This window comes from Patagioenas fasciata, chromosome 27, assembly GCF_037038585.1.
Source record: "Patagioenas fasciata isolate bPatFas1 chromosome 27, bPatFas1.hap1, whole genome shotgun sequence".
Classification (NCBI taxonomy): Eukaryota; Metazoa; Chordata; class Aves; order Columbiformes; family Columbidae; genus Patagioenas; species Patagioenas fasciata.
The window spans coordinates 1,728,237-1,745,626 of record NC_092546.1 but is presented as its reverse complement, the minus strand read 5'-3'; the positions used below and the strand labels follow the sequence as shown (position 1 = coordinate 1,745,626).

At 66.2% G+C, this 17,390-nt stretch overlaps 3 protein-coding genes across 5 annotated transcripts; 2 read left to right on the top strand and 1 right to left on the bottom strand.

The window, feature by feature from the left end:
* Positions 1 to 29: 29 nt before the first annotated feature.
* Positions 30 to 5,280, top strand: CACTIN (cactin, spliceosome C complex subunit). 2 transcript variants are annotated; one of them, XM_065858537.2, is made up of 10 exons: positions 30 to 397; positions 802 to 1,279; positions 1,815 to 1,910; positions 2,296 to 2,441; positions 2,526 to 2,688; positions 2,803 to 2,920; positions 3,127 to 3,319; positions 3,672 to 3,794; positions 3,961 to 4,229; positions 4,623 to 5,280. In XM_065858537.2, exons 1-10 carry the CDS (start codon positions 45 to 47, stop codon positions 5,111 to 5,113), a joined length of 2,430 nt encoding a protein of 809 aa, XP_065714609.2. In that variant the 5' UTR covers positions 30 to 44; the 3' UTR covers positions 5,114 to 5,280. The 2 variants fall into 2 exon arrangements, with proteins under 2 accessions (XP_065714609.2, XP_065714607.2); XM_065858535.2 differs by having other exon boundaries at positions 3,937 to 4,229.
* Positions 5,281 to 8,059: 2,779 nt separating this feature from the next.
* On the top strand, positions 8,060 to 14,329 carry TBXA2R (thromboxane A2 receptor). Of its 2 annotated transcripts, none has more exons than XM_065858369.2 (3): positions 8,060 to 8,128; positions 12,598 to 13,494; positions 13,853 to 14,329. In XM_065858369.2, exons 2-3 carry the CDS (start codon positions 12,685 to 12,687, stop codon positions 14,120 to 14,122), a joined length of 1,080 nt encoding a protein of 359 aa, XP_065714441.1. In that variant the 5' UTR covers positions 8,060 to 8,128; positions 12,598 to 12,684; the 3' UTR covers positions 14,123 to 14,329. The 2 variants fall into 2 exon arrangements, with proteins under 2 accessions (XP_065714441.1, XP_065714440.1); XM_065858368.2 differs by lacking the exon at positions 8,060 to 8,128 and adding an exon at positions 8,409 to 8,608.
* Positions 14,330 to 14,467: 138 nt separating this feature from the next.
* On the bottom strand, positions 14,468 to 17,385 carry GIPC3 (GIPC PDZ domain containing family member 3). The gene is made up of 6 exons (XM_065858480.2): positions 16,869 to 17,385; positions 16,216 to 16,401; positions 15,701 to 15,881; positions 15,147 to 15,259; positions 14,867 to 14,948; positions 14,468 to 14,797 (listed from the first exon to the last, which is right to left on the bottom strand). Exons 1-6 carry the CDS (start codon positions 17,121 to 17,123, stop codon positions 14,646 to 14,648), a joined length of 969 nt encoding a protein of 322 aa, XP_065714552.1. The 5' UTR covers positions 17,124 to 17,385; the 3' UTR covers positions 14,468 to 14,645.
* Between the last annotated feature and the right edge of the window lie 5 nt (positions 17,386 to 17,390).

Sequence of the window (17,390 nt, the reverse complement as noted above, 5' to 3'; positions counted from 1 at the left end):
CCCCGCCGCGGGGAGAGAGGGGAGGCGAAAAGGGACGGGGCGGGATGGGGGCGGGGTCGGCCGGCCGGCACCGCCTCCCGCCGGGGCCTCTCCATGGGGCTGCCCGTGCCGCCGCCTGCGCCACCCGGCTCTCGAGCGGCCGCTGGCCCCGCCGGGGTCGGCCCAGGCGACCGAGCAGGCGGCGCAGGGGCAACCCTGTGTGCTGGGCCTTGCCGGAGGCCCCCGGGGCGGAGCCGGAGCCGCAGCCGATGGGCTCGGGGTCGCGCAGCCCAGTCCGGCCGCGCCGGTCGCGATCGCAGCGGCCGGAGCGGGACCGGCATCGGGACCGGGAGCGCTCCGGGAGCCGGGAGAAGCGCCGGAGCCGGAGCGGGGGCCACCGACGGGAGCCGAGCTCGGGGTGAGCGGGGACCGGGCCGTGGAGCGGCTGGGCCTCGTCTGAGGGGCCGCGGGTCCGGGGGAGCGGGGAGGGGACCCGCCCGGGGGCCGCGGGCTCGGGCGGGCCAGACCAGGCCCCTCTCCCCGCCCGGGGTGCTGCTGGGGTGAAGGCGCCGGGGGAGCCCGGGGGGAAGGCCGGGCAGGGCCGGGGGGCTGTTTGAAAACGTCGTCGGTGGCACAAACCAGCCCGTGTGGCGGGGGGCAGGTACCGCCGCGAACGTTCGAGCGCTGCCGGCTCTGCCGGGAGCTCCGGCTGCCGCCGGGGCCGGGTCCCGCTGCAGGAAACGCTCCCCGCTCCGGGGCGCCCGGTGTGTGACACGGAGCCGGTGTCAGCTCCCAGCTGAAACGCGGCTTTCCCCACCCCAGCTCCGACTCTGACGATGCGAGACAGAAATGGAAGAAAAAGAAAAGCAAAAGCAGCGATCAGCACCGTAAGAGCCAGAAGAAACACCGCTCGCGGTCCCGGGATCGTTCCTCCAGCTCGGAGCGAAACAGAAGGAGAGCACGGAGCAGAGAGCGGCGGCGGAGGAGAGATGGCTCCAGATCCTCCGTGTCCTCCCCCAGCTCCCCCTCCCCGCCGCGCTCCCGGGGCAGGGAGGAGCCGGGGCAACAGCTGAGCCTCCAGGAGCGCCTGAGGCTGAAGAAGGAGAAGAAGAAGCAGGCTGCGCTCATGAAAGCCTTGGAGACACCTGAGGAGAAACGGGCTCGCCGGCTGGCCAAGAAGGAGGCCAAGGAGAGGAAGAAGCGGGAGAAGATGGGGTGGGGAGAGGAGTACATGGGTTACACCAACACTGACAACCCCTTTGGGGACAACAACCTGCTGGGCACCTTCATCTGGAGCAAGGTGAGCTCTGCTCCATGCCGCCTGTTGTCAGAGGCTGTTCGGAGGGGATTGTGCCCCTGCAGCTGCTGCAGAACAGGATGAGGAACTGGGGGTTGTCCGGGGGACCTTTGCTTGAGGTGAGAACCTCTTTTAACACTATAAGCAGCCATGTGAGAGTAAAGTGGTCATCTGGGGCAGTAGCTGGGTGTTTCTGGCAAGCTCAGTGGGGTTTTACCCCCTGTCTCCTGAAGACCAAGGCCTGTGGCCAGGGCTGTGGGGCGAGGAGGTGGGTCAGGGTGCAGGAGGGAGACCCAGACCTGCTGGGAGCTGCCAGCTGAGTGCTGCACAGCGTTTACTGGTGCATTGGCACTGGCCAGGTCAGTTGGCATCACTGGCCTTGAGCCTGGGTTTTGCTGAGGTGTTTCAGGAGTAGGATTTGGGGGATTTGGAGACTTTGCACTGGATCAGAGCTCGCAGGAACAGCAGAGGTGAATGGCTGATGCGGGGCTGTAGAGGTTGCTGGGTTTCACAGCTTCCCTTGGCCGCTCTGTTTCAGGCGCTGGAAAAGAAGGGAATCAGCCACCTGGATGAGAAGGACCTGAAGGAGAGGAACAAGCGAATCCAGGAGGACAATCGGCTGGAGCTACAGAAGGTGGGATCAGATGTCCCCTTCCTCCCACCATCTGATGGAGAACCCTGTGGACAGCCCAGTTGTCCCAGTTGCTCACCTGGAAGTCTTGTTCTCACTGGGGGTGCCTGTAGGCTGTAGGGTTGGGGGGCTACAGTGTGCTGACTTCTGCTGTTCCAGGGTGAGGATTTTCTTGGGGTTAAGTCCAGCTTAGGAGGTGCTGAGGAGGACAAGTCATGGCACTGAGGCACTTGAGCGTGCCCGTGTCCCCTGTACTCCCAAAGGCTGTCAGCGAGCAGCCCGGTCCCCCAGCTCTGTCTGCAAGGCTCCTGGCCGGTGAGCAGCGTCATGGCTGCACAGGGATGCGCATCCTGCCTGGGGGCCTCACGTCTCGCTCTGCCCCGGGCAGGTGAAGCAGCTGCGCCTGGAGCGGGAGCGGGAGAAAGCCATGCGTGAGCAGGAGCTGGAGATGCTGCAGCGGGAGAAAGAGGCAGAGCACTTCAAAACCTGGGAAGAGCAGGAGGACAACTTCCACCTGCAGCAGGCCAAGCTGCGGTAGGTGCGCGGTTCCACAGGGGCAGGCTCCCCACGGAGCAGGGAGTGGGTGGCACCGCTTGCTGTCCCTCTTCTCTTGCCCAGGTCTAAGATCCGGATTCGGGATGGGAGGGCGAAACCCATTGACCTTCTGGCCAAGTACATCAGCGCGGAGGACGATGACCTGGCTGTGGAGATGCACGAGCCATACACGTTCCTGAACGGCCTGACCGTGTCGGACATGGAGGATCTGGTGGAGGACATCCAGGTGCCGGCTCTGCCACTGCTGCTGTGGGACAGCAGCTCCAGGCTCCCTCTCAGCTCTGCGTCCTGCCCGCGGTGCAGAGCTGTGCCCGACGTCCTCCTTGTCTCCTGCTGGCAGGTTTACATGGAGCTGGAGCAAGGGAAGAACGTGGACTTCTGGAGGGACATGACCATCATCACGGAGGACGAGATAGCCAAGCTGCGCAAGCTGGAGGCCTCTGGGAAAGGAGGGCCGGGTGAGCTGGAGGGCAGAGCCAGGGGTGGGTGCCAGAGGGAGGGTGGGCGGTGGGTGAAGCAGCGCGCAGGGGCTCGGGCTCAGAGCGGTTCTCTGGGATCTGCTGGGTGGGGACTGTGAGTCTGGCGCAGCCGTCGCTGCCGGGAGAGCCCGAAGGGCCTGGGTGAGCGCTCGGGACTGACCGGCTGCCCTTGCCCATCCGTTCAGGGGAGCGTCGGGATGGCGTCAATGCCTCCGTCAGCTCAGACGTGCAGTCCGTGTTCAAGGGGAAGACGTACAACCAGCTGCAAGTGCTGTACCAGGGCATCGAGAGCAAGATCCGGGCAGGAGGACCCAACCTTGACGTCGGGTACTGGGAGAGCCTGCTGCAGCAGCTAAAGGCTTACATGGCTCGGGCCAGGTGAGAACAGGGACCGTCCCCTGGGCAGGGCTGTGGAAGCGGGCAGCACAGACCCCTCTGTGAGCAGAGCTGGGGAGACACAAACCTGAAGTCTTTGGTGGGGAGGTTTTATACCTTTTCTGAGATGGCTGGTTCTCCCAAGAGGGGAGTAGGGCTGGGATACTCGGTCCCTTCTCCAGTGGCAATGTTTACAGTGGGGTCTCCAAGAGGGAGCTGAACTGGAAGGTTTCTCAGCCCAAAACTGTACAAAACCCAGCAGATTTCTGCAGAGGGCAGTGGGTGTCACAGCTCTGAGCAGTGTGAATGTGAAGCGGTTCTGCTGGGTGGGACCTCACCGCTCATCTCTTCGCAGGCTGCGGGAGCGGCACCAGGACGTGCTGCGCCAGAAGCTGTACAAGTTGAAGCAGGAGCAGGGTGTGGAGAGCGAACCGCTCTTCCCCATCATCAAGCAAGAGCCCGCCTCCCCCAGCGACAGGTACGCAGCCCTTTCCTTGGGCAGTGTGGCATCCGAACCTCTCCTGTGGGGCACCGGGGACAGAAAATGCAACCTCGTGCTCCTGTCCTTCCACAGACAGACCCCAGGTGGGCAGAGAACAAGGGTACCATCCCCGTCCCAGTTCTCTCTTCTCTCTTCCTTGCAGGCTGGATCCAGAGGAGAGCCTGGTGGTACAGCCAGGGCCGTCCTCGGAGCCCGAGGCTGAGCAGGACGCAGAGGCCAAAGCAGAGGCCGAGGGGGAAGCCGTGCTGATGGAGGAGGACCTGATCCAGCAGAGCCTGGACGACTACGATGCGGGGAAGTACAGCCCGCGGCTGCTGGGCCCCAACGAGCTGCCCTTCGACGCCCACGTGCTGGAGGCTGAGGAGGACACTCATCGGCTGCTGCTTCTGCGACAGCAGCTCCAGGTCACAGGTAGAAGCCCTGGGGTGCAGGACTTGGGGGCGACGCTGCTCGCGGAAGAGGGTGGGTAGGGGCTGGCTCTGGAGCACGTGTCCCGAGCTGGCCTGGCAGGGGGTGTCCCCAGGCAGCCGGGGGCACCGCGGCCTGGACAAGAGCAGGGAGCTGTGGTGGGTACCCGCCTCAGGCCCTTCCCCACTCGCAGCTGAACCGCCAAGCTCGGGGGCTGTGGGCAAGCAGGGAGGGTGTTTTGAGTGAGTTATCAGCACAACTCTGCCCGGTGCCCACCTGGAGCCCACAGCGCAGCACGTCCATCTCCGTATTCTGCTCTGCATCTGCTGCTCATCCTGCTGCACACCTGGGCCTGGCTGGCACTGCAGGACCAGATGTCACCTCTCGTCCCTACAGGTGATGCCACGGAGAGCACCGATGACATCTTCTTCCGGAAGGCCAAGGAGGGCATGGGTGCAGACGAGGCGCAGTTCAGTGTGGAGATGCCCCTTACGGGCAAGGCCTATCTCTGGGCTGACAAGTACCGGCCCCGCAAGCCCCGCTTCTTCAACCGGGTGCACACAGGCTTCGAGTGGAACAAGTACAACCAGACCCACTACGACTTCGACAACCCTCCCCCCAAGATTGTGCAGGGTTACAAGTTCAACATCTTCTACCCCGACCTCATTGACAAGCGCTCAACACCCGAGTACTTCCTGGAGGCCTGCCAGGACAACAAGGACTTCGCCATCCTGCGCTTCCACGCCGGGCCGCCCTACGAGGACATCGCCTTCAAGATCGTCAACCGGGAGTGGGAGTATTCCCACCGCCATGGCTTCCGCTGCCAGTTTGCCAATGGGATCTTCCAACTCTGGTTCCACTTCAAGCGTTACCGTTACCGCAGATGAGGGGCTGCTGGACCCCTGGCTCGGGGGCGCTCATCCCTTGTCACGGTCACTGTCCTATAGACGTCTGCACAGCCTGGCCCAGCACAGGGCCTATTCCGGAGGGTTTTGACTGTCCTTTTACCCTGAGGGACCTGAGACTTTGGTATAAATAAATAAGGGTTGTTTAAGCCGTGGCATCCCAGGTGTGGGCAGCCCATGCTGCTCAGTACCGTGTGGCTCCTGCAGCTCAACACCAGCCAGTCCCACACAGGGCCAGCACTGGGAGCTCCCCTGCTGTCTCCCTGTCCCTACATGCTTTCAGCCCTGTGCACTCCCATTCCAGCCCCATACACTCCCCCTGCCTGTGCCAGTCCCCTCCCTGCCCCCACGCCAGCCCTGCCTGGCCCGGAGCCTCCCCAGCTGGAGCTGCAGCCCCTTTGTTCCCGCTGTCACCGACCCCAGGCCCATCGCCCTCCCGAGCAGCCTCTGTTCTGGCACATTCCCCTGCTTTCCCGTGGCCCCAGCCTGGGAGCGGCAGCAGCCCCCTGGCTGTGGGATGAACGGTTCAGTGGCTGCGAGGCGCTGCCTCCCGCGGGGAGGAGAGGGGGTGTGAGATGGGACATCTCCTTACAGGGAAAATCTGCTTTCCCTGGCCCGTGGTCCCTCCCACGCTGTGCCCAGGCGGCTCCTGCTCCCAGGGGCTGGGGCAGCCACATTCCCCAGAACCCCAGCGTGAGGTGGGGGTCCCTGGGGGCCTCAAGCGATGCTCAGGGGGTTCGGGGCACCTTGGCGAGTGCTTCAGGGCTGAGCTGGGACTCGCTGGCGTCAGTCACTCCTGGGTGATGGATGCACCCTCCTGGGATCACCCCTCGTGGCCCATCCCCACCAGGCTCTGACCCCTGGGGTGTCCCTGTCTGTGCTGAGGGAGCAGGAGATACCGGTGCATGAGTAACACCCGGCAGCGCAGCCTCCAGGAAACCTCTGTCTCGGCCCTGAAATACTGCAGCAAGGTTGTTTCCTCCCTATGGGCCTCCCTGCATCCTGCTCCCGGTGCAGCCCTGTGGTGGAGGGGCTCGGGGGCTGCCCAGGCCCCCAGCACCGTGGCAGAGCCAGCGCAGCTGAGTGGGGGCTCTCTCTGCCCCACGGCTGCCGTTTCCCCCAGAGCTCGGGAGGGTTGTCCCATCCGTCTGCTCTCAGCACCGCTGGCAGGATCCAGCCCTGCAATGCCATGGGACTCGTGCTCAGGAGGCTCCCACGGTCACCCACACGGCATGGGGCACAACCTGCCTGGGGACGGGGGCTGGGGTGACCCCCAACTGCCTCAGCCCCACACGCGGGTGCCCCCTCCCCATCCTACCGGACATCCCTGGGCCAGTGGCTGTGCCAGGACGCGTCCCCTGGCCTCTCCTTCCGGTGGGTTATTTAAAGCCACTGAGCACAGGGGGGTTTTGGGGGCTGAGCTCGGCACAGGAAGCGTGTGAATGCCCGGCCAGGGATGGCTTTGCAGGAAATGGGGAAAAAACCCAAACCCCAAAGGCAGCGGTTGGGTGCCCTCGCTGCTCAGCTGCCTGCAGAGCCCGCTGCCCACTGCCCCTCTCCCTCCAGGACACACATGTGGGGGAGCTACCCTAAAAGTGTCCCGCTGTGTCTCCTGCCTGCACAGGGTCCGTGTCCCCCCCCAGGCACTGCCTTTTCCCTGCATCCCCAGCTAAGCCATCCCCCAACCAGAGCCACCGACTGAGCACAAGAGCCTGAACCTTGGGAGCTGCCGCTGCCGGGCGCCCACCGTGCCCGGTTCAGAAGCTGCCTAAGCTCAGGATGCTTTTTTCCAGCCCTGGCGGCTCTCAGAGCTCTGCTCCACATGTCCCTCATCTTTAAGGGGGAGCCAGTTACGTTCCTCTGTCTCATTTGCCACCGTGCAGCCCGGGCTGGGCTGGCAGGCACAGCTCTTTTCTGCTCCCAGAGCCGGTGGCGGCAGCTCAGCCACGTTCATGCCGGGGGTGGCAGGTCGGTGCAGAGCTGCCTGTGACACCCCTGTGCCCACATCCTCTGCAGGTGCAGCTGCACGTTGTGCCAGGGCGGCGGGAGGGTCGACACACCCGAGCAGCATCCGCACCCGGCAGCTCAGTGGGTTCTGCTCTCCGTGGGGCTCCTGCTCCCGCCACACTCCCTTCACCGGGCCCAGCTGCATCCTGGCTCTGCAGCCTGCCCCCCGCTCTGACCACCACCCTCCTCCCGGGCTGTTGCTGTGACAGTCCTTGCTCCACACCAAGGCAGTGTCAAGAGAACCTCCTGCTCAGGTCTCTGAGCACTGCCCGGACACTCCCAGGCCCCGGCCTCGTGGGCCATGGCGAGCTGCGGGGTGCACAGGACAGCACGGTGTCACCCATGGGCTTGGACGCCCCCGATGCTTCAGCGCCCGATGGAGCCGCCGGTGCCAGGCGTGGGCTCTGCTCCACTGGCAGAGCACGAAGAGCAGCAGTGGACGCAGCCACGTCCCCGCCTGCGGCTCCCACGCCTCAGGACAGTGCTTGGGAACAGGCTATCCTGGCAGCTTCAGTGACAAACTGGTGACAAACTGAGCTCAGAGCAGCTGGGCTGGGAAAACCCCCAGTGTGCAAAAAACCCCAGGCTGCATCTGGCCATGTCCCCTGGGGCAGGGGTGGCCAGGGCTGTGGGTCCCTGGGGGGCACCAGCTCATGTCTGTGTGGCCCCTTGGCCCTTCTCCACCCTTTTTCCAGTATCTGCTGCCACCCCATGCCCAGGTCTCAGGGCCAGCTGAGGGGGACAGCAGCGACATCCCCAGGGGCTGGAGGCGGAGGCCCCGCCGTGGTGCCAGCCCGGTGGAGCTGGGCTGATGCGGGTCCGCTGGGATGGCGATGGCCACAGGACTGACCCCCCCTCCAGACGCAGGAATCCAGCTTGGGTAAACAAATGAGTAACCCGGATAAGAGCCCGGCCCCGCTAAATATAGCCGGGTGTTGTGGGGTCGGGGTGCCAAAGCGCCAGCCCGTTCTCACAGCTGAGCGGGGCCAGGTGAGGCCGGGGGACGCGGCCCCTTGTCCCACCCCTGGGTGCTGCCGCCTCCGAGGCGTCCTGGGGCCGGGGGGCTCTGGGTGCCGGCCCGGGGGTCCGCAGCGAGGGTGGTACGGGGGTTTGGGGTGCAGCCCGGTGCGGCCGGGCCCGGGCAGGAGGTGGGCGATGGGGCTCGGTGGTCGGGGTGGAGGGGGAGCCGGTGCGGGGCTGGAGCCGGTTCCAGGGGGCGCAGGGCGGGGCCGGAGGGGGCTGAGAGCCCGGCCCTTCCCCCGCCCTCCCGCGGGGCCGGGCTGAGCCGAGCCAGGCTGAGCTGAGCTGAGCCGAGCCGAGCTGAGCTGAGCGGGGCTGGGCTGCGCCGAGCCGAGCTGAGCCGAGCGGAGCGGGGCTGGGCTGGGCTGGGCCGAGCCGAGCTGAGCCGAACGGAGCGGGGCTGGGCTGGGCTCGGTTCAGCCGCGCCGGGTGGGTCCCGCCGGCAGCGAGGTAGGACCGGGGGCGGCGGGGGGTCTGCTGGGGGATGCGCGGCCCGGGGCGCGGGGGCAGCGGCCGGAGGAGCTGGGAAGCACAAAGAGCCCACAAGGCTGGGCTGGACGGACGGAGGGGGATGGACAGACGGACGGCAGCGCTGGGATGGACGGAGGGCGAGCCTGTGATGGAGGGGCCGGGCGGACCGCGGGGCTGCGCGGGGCTCGGGCTGCCCGGGCGGTCAGGGCTGGGCCGCCCGGTTGGCACGGAACCCCGAAGAGCTGCGGCGTTTTGCCGCGGGGGAGAAAGCGGTGACCCCCACGGAGGGAAGGAAAAGGGGGACGTGGTGCCCCCGCTCCCCGCCGGCTGCCTGTGCCCTGAGCCGGGTGTCCGGGGCTGACACGGCCCAGGGTCCCCCCCGGCACCAGGACCTGCTTTCGGGGCTTCCCGGGCCCGGGCCGCTTTCCCGGCACAGCCCCGGCCGCCCCCGCCCGCTGCTCCCCCGGCCGAGGGAAAGGGACAGTTTGGGGCGGCCCAGCGACAGCTTCGAAGCCTTGGAGGTGCAGCCGGGCTTGGGGGGGTGGCTGCTGCCCCCTCGGGGACACGGCGCTGGTGGCTCCCAGCTCCGGCACTCAAGGGTGCCCAGGGCAACCCCAACCGCCACCGCCTGCCCTGTGCAGGACCCCAGAGACGGCTTGGGACAAGATGGGACAGGGACTGTGTTAACAGTCCCCGAAGCCAGCCCGGGGAGTGAGTGGGTTGGGGGCGTCTGCTATGGGCTACAGCGGGACCGGTGGGGACAGCCACCATGCCTACAGGTGTGCCACTGCTTCCCATGAGTGTCCTCTGCCCTGGGGAGGTCCCTGCTCCAGGCCAGGCCAGGTGCCCATACCCATGATGTGGCGGTTGCCTTTCCCTTCACAGCCGATGGCCTCAAGCTGATCTGCTGCCCAGGGACCATCAGGCTGGGAGGCCGTTGGCCGTGGGACCACATCCCCTGGCAGGGAAAACGGTACCCGATGATGTCCCATGGGACCACCTGCACAAGGGACATCAGGCTGCAGAGGCAGAGGGGACACTGCAGAGAAAGTCCTTGTCCTGTAAGGGCAGGTGGCTGTCACTGGAGAGGTCCAGCAAGCAAAGAGGAGACACTGGACACACAACGGACAAATGCAAATGTCCTGCAGCATCTTCTGCACAGCCACCCTGCGGCCAAATGCCACGTCACGGCTGGCAGAGCCCAGACCAAGGGGCATGTGGGGTGTTGGGGGAGTTGCTGCTGCCCAGTTTGGGGTCCCTCTGCAGGTCCCTCGGGTCCCAGCCCCCCCAGCCTGATCCTGCCAGCCCAGCCCTGCCCGAGGACGCCTGGGGAAGCAATGAGCTGGGGAGGGAGCTGCACTGATAAGGAGCAGCCTCCTGCGCTCCCATCAGCCTCTCGCCTTTCCCTTGCTGGCCTCGGATGTGGCCGGGGCAGGAAGCGGCGCCCAGCACAGCCCGGGCAGCCCGCGGTGCATCCACAGCGTGACGCTGGCCCACGGGCTCGCACGGTGCCAAGAACATCATTAGCGCCCGCACTGGTCCCTGTCGCTGCTGGCAGCACCGCAGCCTCCAGCAGCCCGTTCTGGAGACAGCACCGCTCCACTGGGACTTTGTCCGGGCACCCTTTGCCTTTATTCATGCCAAACCCTTGATCCCCCGTGATCTCCCTGGGAGAGGGTTTTACCAGGTCTCGTAAGCCCAAACCCAGGCGTGTGGGCTCAGCAGGGGCACGGGCTCAGGGTCTCTCCTCCTGCTGTCCCCACGCGCATCCTCCTGTGGCAGCACCGGCAATGGGGGGAGACGGTGAGTGAGGAGCCCGCACACGATCCCCTTGCCTTAAGTGCTTCTGGTTTGCTCTGGTGCATATGGGGTTCCACTCACTCCCAGCTGTGCCAGCACTAAGTGGCCCCTCTTTAATATTTGATTCCCTGTAAGTGCTGCGTGGGTCCAGGCTGGCGGCCGAGGCAGCTCTGTGGGGCAGCACCATCTCCAAGCCCCATCCAGCACTGCAGCTGGTCCTGGGGCAGAGCCCCAGTGTCCCTGTCCCTGCCAGCAGCGAGCGGCAGGTGAGGGTCCGAGTCCTGGCTGCACTGGGGCGGGAAGGGGGGACAGGGAGGGGATGGGGGACTGGGGCACGGAGCTGCTGTGGCTGTTGCGTCCTTGCCCAGTCACGGTGGCACCGCGGGGAGATCCCTCCTGTGGACACTGTGGGGAGAGGGGTCGGATCCTGCCACACTGAGCAGGTTGGCAGCCAAGAACATCTGTGTCTGTGAGTCCCTGTGGCGCCCAGGTGGCATCGCTGTGGGGTGGGGGGACAGAATGTGCCACCCCTCAGGGAGGGAAATCCCAGGGGACACAGGAAAAGGTGGCAGTTCCTTGGGGACCTGGAGCCACCACACTGAGGCCATACTATATGTCTCGAGGGGACTGGCGCCTTGGGGCCACCACCGCCATCCCTTGGGGACTGGAGAAAACAAACAGCAGCAAGTTTTCTCTCTTGTCTCATGGAAAAACACGGGGCCATCCTCGCGCCGTGGCAGTGAATCACCACCGCGCCCCGCCAGCCGCCTGTGCGAGGACGGGGCGGTGATGGGGACATGCCCCTGCGGCCACCCCAGCCCTTTCCCCGCTCTCCAGCAGCCGTGGGGCCAGCGGTGCAGCGGGCAGATGGGTGTCAGCACCCCCAGGCTGGATGCTCCCTGGAGGGGATGTTGCAACGCCTGGCCCCGTCCCAGCTGTGGGATCAGCGCATGCTGTGGGTGTGCGTGGCGGCTCCTGGCCCTGCGGCCACGCTCCCACTGGGGGCCAGGAACGGGGTGGCCAGTGGGGGGTGCCAGGCTGCAGGATGCAGCAAAAGGCTCACGCGGGACATGGGGACACAGAGTGAGCACGACCAGCCACCGGCTTTGGCACAAGGTTTGGCTTGGGGCCAGGCATGTAGGGCAGGTGGCAGTACCACCCTGCGGGAGGGGGACACAGAGGTGCCAGGAGCCCCACGGCCGGGGTGCCACAGCAGAGTCTTTGCAGAGCTGGTGGGTTGGGATACAACTGGGCATCCCATGGGGGCCACCAGCCTGGGGACAATGTCAGCCAGTGGTGTAGGGAGTGGGAAGACGGGAGGCAAGGACAATCACAGCCTGGAGAAATGGGCCCCAGGAGCAGGGTCTGGTCCCTGTGGGAGCTCTGAGCCCCGGGCTGTCCCATCCCCGCTGTCACCAATGCCTCAGCCCAGCCCCCATCACCCTGTTCGCAGCCTGGACTAATTAGCGATGGAGGCAGCATGGCATTGACCACGCTGCCCATGGCCACAGCTGTCCTCGTGCCCCTGCCACCGTCACCAGGCCAACATGCCGGTGACAAACCCTTCACTCCAGGTGCGGTGGGGCAGAACAGGGACGTCACACATGCAGGCAGCTGCACGGCCCGTGGCTGTGGGCTGGCGGCAGTGCCGGTGCCGGGGATGCAGCTCCAGGCATGGATGTCCCAGCTGGCGCCAGTTTCCCCACTGCACTGCGAGCACATGCCCTCTCCCCATTGAGCCGTGGGTGCGGAAGGGGAGGCGCAGGGATGGAGTGGGGTGTCAGGATCAGGCCCCAGTGCAGCCACCCTGTTCCTGCACGTCCCGTACTTCAGAGCAAGTCTCCCGCAGCGCAGATGGCCCCGGGGGCGTCCGGCCATGTTCAGCACTATCAGAGCCGAGCCGCCGGTGCCGCGCGGCTCCGAACACCCACCACGCCAGATTACAGCTCACGGCAGCAGCCGCACGTGGCGCGCAGCCGGGGACGGTTAATCCCGGCCAGCTGCAGGGCTGGGGCTGGGCCCCTCGTGCCTGGAGCAGCACCAGCCCGGCATGTGCCGAGTCCTGCTGCGGTGTCCCCACCGCTGGCCATGGGCGCAGGCTCAGGGTGGGTGATGGGTGAGCTTGGCCATGGGGCACCGGCCCTGAACCTCCCTCCTTGTCCCCACAGGGCAAGGCAGGATCGGTGGTGGCACCAGTGGGGGACACACCATGGAGCAGAGCCAGGAGGGCGCCTGAAACCTCTGGAAGGAGCAGGATGGGGTGGGGGGACACGGAGCCCCCCAACAGCAGCGCAGCCAGGTGCTTTGGCGTGTTCAATGCCACCGATGGCCGCCACAGCGTGCAGAACAGCATCACCTCGCCCTGGTTCTCCACCACCTTCGGCCTCATCGGCCTCTGCTCCAACCTCTTTGCCCTCTGCGTCCTGCTCAGCTCCTCCCGCCAGCTGTCCAGCCGGGCCCGCTCCTCCTTCCTCGTCTTCCTCTGCGGGCTGGTGGTCACGGACTTCATGGGGCTGCTGGTGACGGCCTCGGTCATCATCCCCTACCACTTCATCAAGTTCTCCTGGGCCAAGGTGGACCCTGGCTGCCACCTCTGCAACTTCCTTGGCTTCTCCATGGTCTTCTTCGGGCAGTGTCCGCTGCTGCTGGGGGCCACTATGGCCGGCGAGAGGTTCTTCGGCATCAACCACCCCTTCTCCCGCTCCACCAGCATCTCCAAGCGCCGTGCCTGGTCCATCGTGGGGCTGGTGTGGGGCTTCTCCTGCCTGCTGGGGCTGCTGCCGGTGCTGGGGCTGGGCCGGTACACGCTGCAGTACCCCGGCTCCTGGTGCTTCCTCACCCTCCTGCCCGACACCGGCAACATCGTCTTCTGCCTGCTCTTCGCCCTGCTGGGCATCTTCTCCGTGTTGCTCTCCTTCATCTTCAACACAGTCAGCGTGGTGACGCTCTGCCGTGTCTACCATGACCGGGAGTCCGTGCAGCGGCGTCGGGACAGCGAGGTGGAGATGATGGTGCAGCTCGTGGGCATCATGATCATCGCCACCATCTGCTGGATGCCCCTCTTGGTGAGGCCCCGGCTCTTGCTGTTCCCCCTCCATGTCCCTCCTGGGTCCTGCTGTTCCCCCGTGCTCTGCCTGGTGAGGTCCCAGGTCTCGGTGCGTTACCCCCTGCCCCATGTCCCTCCTGGTGAGGCCCTGGGTCTGGGGGTGTCCCCCCCCACCCTGCACCCTGACTTGGCACCATCGTGGTGGGCCCTGGGGCTCAGAACTGCTGGGATGCACAGCGGGTGCCCCAAACCAGCCCGGGACCCCTCTCCAACAGCCTCCACGCCCAGCCTGGACCCTCATCATCTCCTCCCCCGCGGGGCAGCTCGTGGCCCCTGCGTGGACCCCACTCTGCTGACGCCCCCCCTTCCCCCGGCAGATCTTCATCGTGCAGACGGTCCTGCAGCAGCTGCCAGCCCGCGGCCAGGTGCGCCTGCTGCCCACGCAGACACAGAACATGCTGCTCATCTACATCCGCATGGTCACCTGGAACCAGATCCTGGACCCCTGGGTCTACATCCTGTTCCGACGGGCGGTGCTGCAGCGCATCCACCCCAGCCTGCGCCCCCGGCCCTCCATCCTGTCCCTCTACCCCGTCCTCAACCCCTCCCTGCGCCGCAAGCTCACGGCTGACTCGGTGCTGCAGTAGCAGCTCCTGGGGACAGGCACCGAGGGTGGGGGACGAGCCACGGCCCCCCAATCCCACCCCGCTCCGCATTAATTAATGGTTCCCATCACCATCCATGGGCTCCCCCCGGCCCGATCCCAGTACCCAAGGCAGTGGTGGGGACACAGGGCCGCTCCCCCACCCCGTCCCCATCTGAGTGACACCCCCCAATAAAACACAGCTTGTGCAGCCCTCTGTGCCAACATGAACACCCAGGTGAACCGTGGGGGAGCCCAGTCCTGTTGCCAGATGGAGCAACAGCCCTTTTCCTCCAGTCTCTGTTTTAATGAGCCACGGCCGCTTCCTGCCATGTTTTGGGGGTGAGGGGGGCCCTTGGGGGAGGATGGGCTGGGAGCCCCGCTGGCCCCCCCAACCCAGTGGACACACCTGGGTGCAGCTCAGGAGGGGGCACAGGGGAGAATGGGCCCCCCCCACCAGCATAACCAGGCTCAGGCAGGGTGGGGATGTGGGGAGGGGACATGGGCAGGGGCACCGCCACCCCCAGCTACTCCTGCGCCCCACTGGGGTGGCAAACGGCTGCCCACACCTCAGCCACAAACTCCTGGGGGAAAGCGAACTCGCCCAGCACCGAGTCCAAGCCACGGGCCAGCTGGGCCGCACCGGGGCTCTCCTTGGCCGCCTCCACCATGGTTGAGGCTGTGGAGGAGGAGAGGCGGTCAGTGGCGGGGGGTGGGTCCAGGACGGGCCCCCGGCCCCACTGCTCACCCAGCTCGCGGTCGCGGATGCCCATGTAGCTCTCCAGCAGGTCGTCCACCCGGCAGGCGGCTTCTTCCTCCAACGCGCTGGGCTGGGGGACCGGATTCCCAGCTGGGGGGTGTCGGGGGTGGGGGCACAGCCCAGGGACCCCCCCATTCCCCCAAAGCCCATAGATGCACAGTGCAGGGCTCACCCAGGGGCACAGGGATGCTCATCCCACCCTGGGCATGGTGTGAGCCTCCATGGGCTCAGGGTGGGGGGTCTCGGGGGTGTCTCCGGGGGGTCTTACCCCTTCCTCCAGTGTGGCTGGGCCCTGCGCCCGCAGCCGCAGCGTTTCCTTCCCGCTGGCCACTCTGCCCTCGCATGGGGACTTGCTGCTCCGTGTCCTCTGCCCGATCATGTCTGCACCCCGTGGTGAGGGCACAGGCAGGGCCTGGCACCTCCTGCCCCGCTGGCCCCCATCCAGCCCCAGCACCCAGCCCCAGCACCCCAGGGTGAGCCCTGCGTGGGTACGGGGTTCTCACAGACAGTGAGGGTGTAAGGGACACCCTTGGGGGGGATGCACCCAGTTACAGGGCGCTCATGGGTGCCCAAGACAGCGCACACAGGGCAGGGGAGAACAGCAGGTGTTGGAACCCCCCGGAGAGAGCTCACATGGGTGCCATGCAGGGGTGCCCCAGGACTGCGGGTACACACAGGGTGGGGGTGCAGGGCAGGGGTACACATGGGAGGTGTTGGGCCCTGGGGGGCACTTGGTCGCTGTGGAGGGGGCTGCAGGGTCACAGGGACTGGCCACCCCATAGGATCCCCCAGGGCAAGAGCAGGGGGACCCCCACAGCTCACCAAAAGCCTTTTTGGGCTGCACCAGGCGGAGGGTGAAGGGCTGAGCCCGGGGCAGCTCCCGCAGCATCCGCGCCACCTCGTAGTGCCGGCAGCCCACGATGGTCTGGTCGTTGATGGCCTCGATGCTGTCACCCACGCACACTGTCTGGATGCGGTTGATGATGCTCCCCTCCTTGATTCTCTGGGGACCATGCAGGGGTACGGGGGACACACAACAAGGTGGCACCACCGGAAGGACAGGCAGACAGAGCCCCCATCCCATCCCCGCATAAAACCACATCTGTGCTTCCATGGCCTTTAGCAACTGGATCAGGCACGGAGGGTCCCCCCCAAACTGCACCGTGGTTGCAGACACCCCCAGGGCCAGGGTGGACCCAGGTGGGGACGAGTTGGGGCAGGGGGATCGGGGATGAGCCTGGTCCCAGGGATGAGGTGACAGGAGGGGATGTCACCCTGCAGAGCCACAGCCCCCTGGCTGCCCCGGCCCCAGCGCAGCCCCGTGGGATAGGGTTCACCTTGATGAAAGCGTAGCCCGCCCCATTGTCTGTGATGGTGAGGCCAAGTGCGTCCTCTGTCTTGGTCACCTCCACCTCCTTCGTCTCACCCCGGACGTGGGCAAAGATGAAGTCCTCCAGGCCGATCTGTCCCCCCAGCAGCTTCTGCATGTCTACTTTGTGCGTGTTGAGCGTGCAAAAGAGGATCTGCCGTGGGGAACTCCGTCAGTAGGGGCTGGGGACACCCCGGCAGGGCAGGGGGCATTGGCGGTGCCAGCGCAGGAACCAGCCATGGCCGGACCTGGCCAGGCCTGGGTGCTGCTGGAGCAGAAGTGTCTGGGGCACTCAGTGCTGCTCCATCCCTCTGCACCTTTCCCTCAGCTCCAGGTTACGCAGCAGCTGCCATGAGCCAGGGAACAGGCGGCCGCAGCTCCCTGCCCTTGTGCTGGGGGAAAACTGAGGCACAGAACCCCCCTCACACACACAACCATTCCTCAGAGGAGATGAGACAGCCCTGAAATTAAAATGCTCTTTTTTGGGTCATCTGGGGGGCCTGCATTCGCAAGCAGCTAGGGACCCACTGGAAGGCCGGGCACAACAGTGCCATGGGGTCTGCACCCCCCCTTTGGGTGCGAAGTCTCCTCCCCGTGCCCCAGTAGCCGCAGCCCCCTCACCTCGGTGGGCGAGATGCCGAAGACCTCGGCGATTTTGACGTAGAGCTCCTTGACGTTGGTGAAGCCCTCGATGCGCCCCGTGGGGCTGCCGTGGGCCAGCTGCGTGTGAAACACCAGCCTGGGGCGGGCGCAGGGAGGGCGCGGGGCTGGGACGCCCCCGGCGGCGGGTGGCTCGGGGGTCCCCGGCTCCTGCCCCACACCGTTCTCCATGGGGCTGCCCTCCCGGGCCTGCCTGCGCCTGCCCGCCCGCCGCATCGCGCTGCCAGCGCTGCTGAATTATACATGGCGCTGGCTGCCGGTTGGGCCGTAAGGTGATCCCTGCACCCGGGAACCTGATCCGGCAGTGCAGGTAACCACCAGGATCGGGTGAGCTCTGGCACAGGGGCCCTGGCCCGGCTGGAGGTGGGAGAGCAGCCGGCACCGAGCCGGCTCCATCGCACCCTTCACAGCTGGGGCTGCAGCTCGGGCTCCTCACCCTTGCTCCACACCCCAAAGGGCCCGGGAGTGGCGCGGAAGCCGTCT

Excerpts from the sequence above, each read along its gene's own strand:
- CACTIN (XM_065858535.2), top strand. The coding sequence starts at position 45 with ATGGGGGCGGGGTCGGCCGGCCGGCACCGCCTCCCGCCGGGGCCTCTC. Across the intron at positions 1,280-1,814 it reads GCACCTTCATCTGGAGCAAG|GCGCTGGAAAAGAAGGGAAT; the intron begins GTGAGCTCTGCT and ends GCTCTGTTTCAG. Across the intron at positions 4,230-4,622 it reads ACAGCAGCTCCAGGTCACAG|GTGATGCCACGGAGAGCACC; the intron begins GTAGAAGCCCTG and ends TCGTCCCTACAG.
- TBXA2R (XM_065858369.2), top strand. The coding sequence starts at position 12,685 with ATGGGGTGGGGGGACACGGAGCCCCCCAACAGCAGCGCAGCCAGGTGC. Across the intron at positions 13,495-13,852 it reads TCTGCTGGATGCCCCTCTTG|ATCTTCATCGTGCAGACGGT; the intron begins GTGAGGCCCCGG and ends TTCCCCCGGCAG.
- GIPC3 (XM_065858480.2), bottom strand. The coding sequence starts at position 17,123 with ATGCGGCGGGCGGGCAGGCGCAGGCAGGCCCGGGAGGGCAGCCCCATG. Across the intron at positions 16,402-16,868 it reads TCGGCATCTCGCCCACCGAG|ATCCTCTTTTGCACGCTCAA; the intron begins GTGAGGGGGCTG and ends TCCCCACGGCAG. Across the intron at positions 15,882-16,215 it reads CGGGCTACGCTTTCATCAAG|AGAATCAAGGAGGGGAGCAT; the intron begins GTGAACCCTATC and ends CATGGTCCCCAG.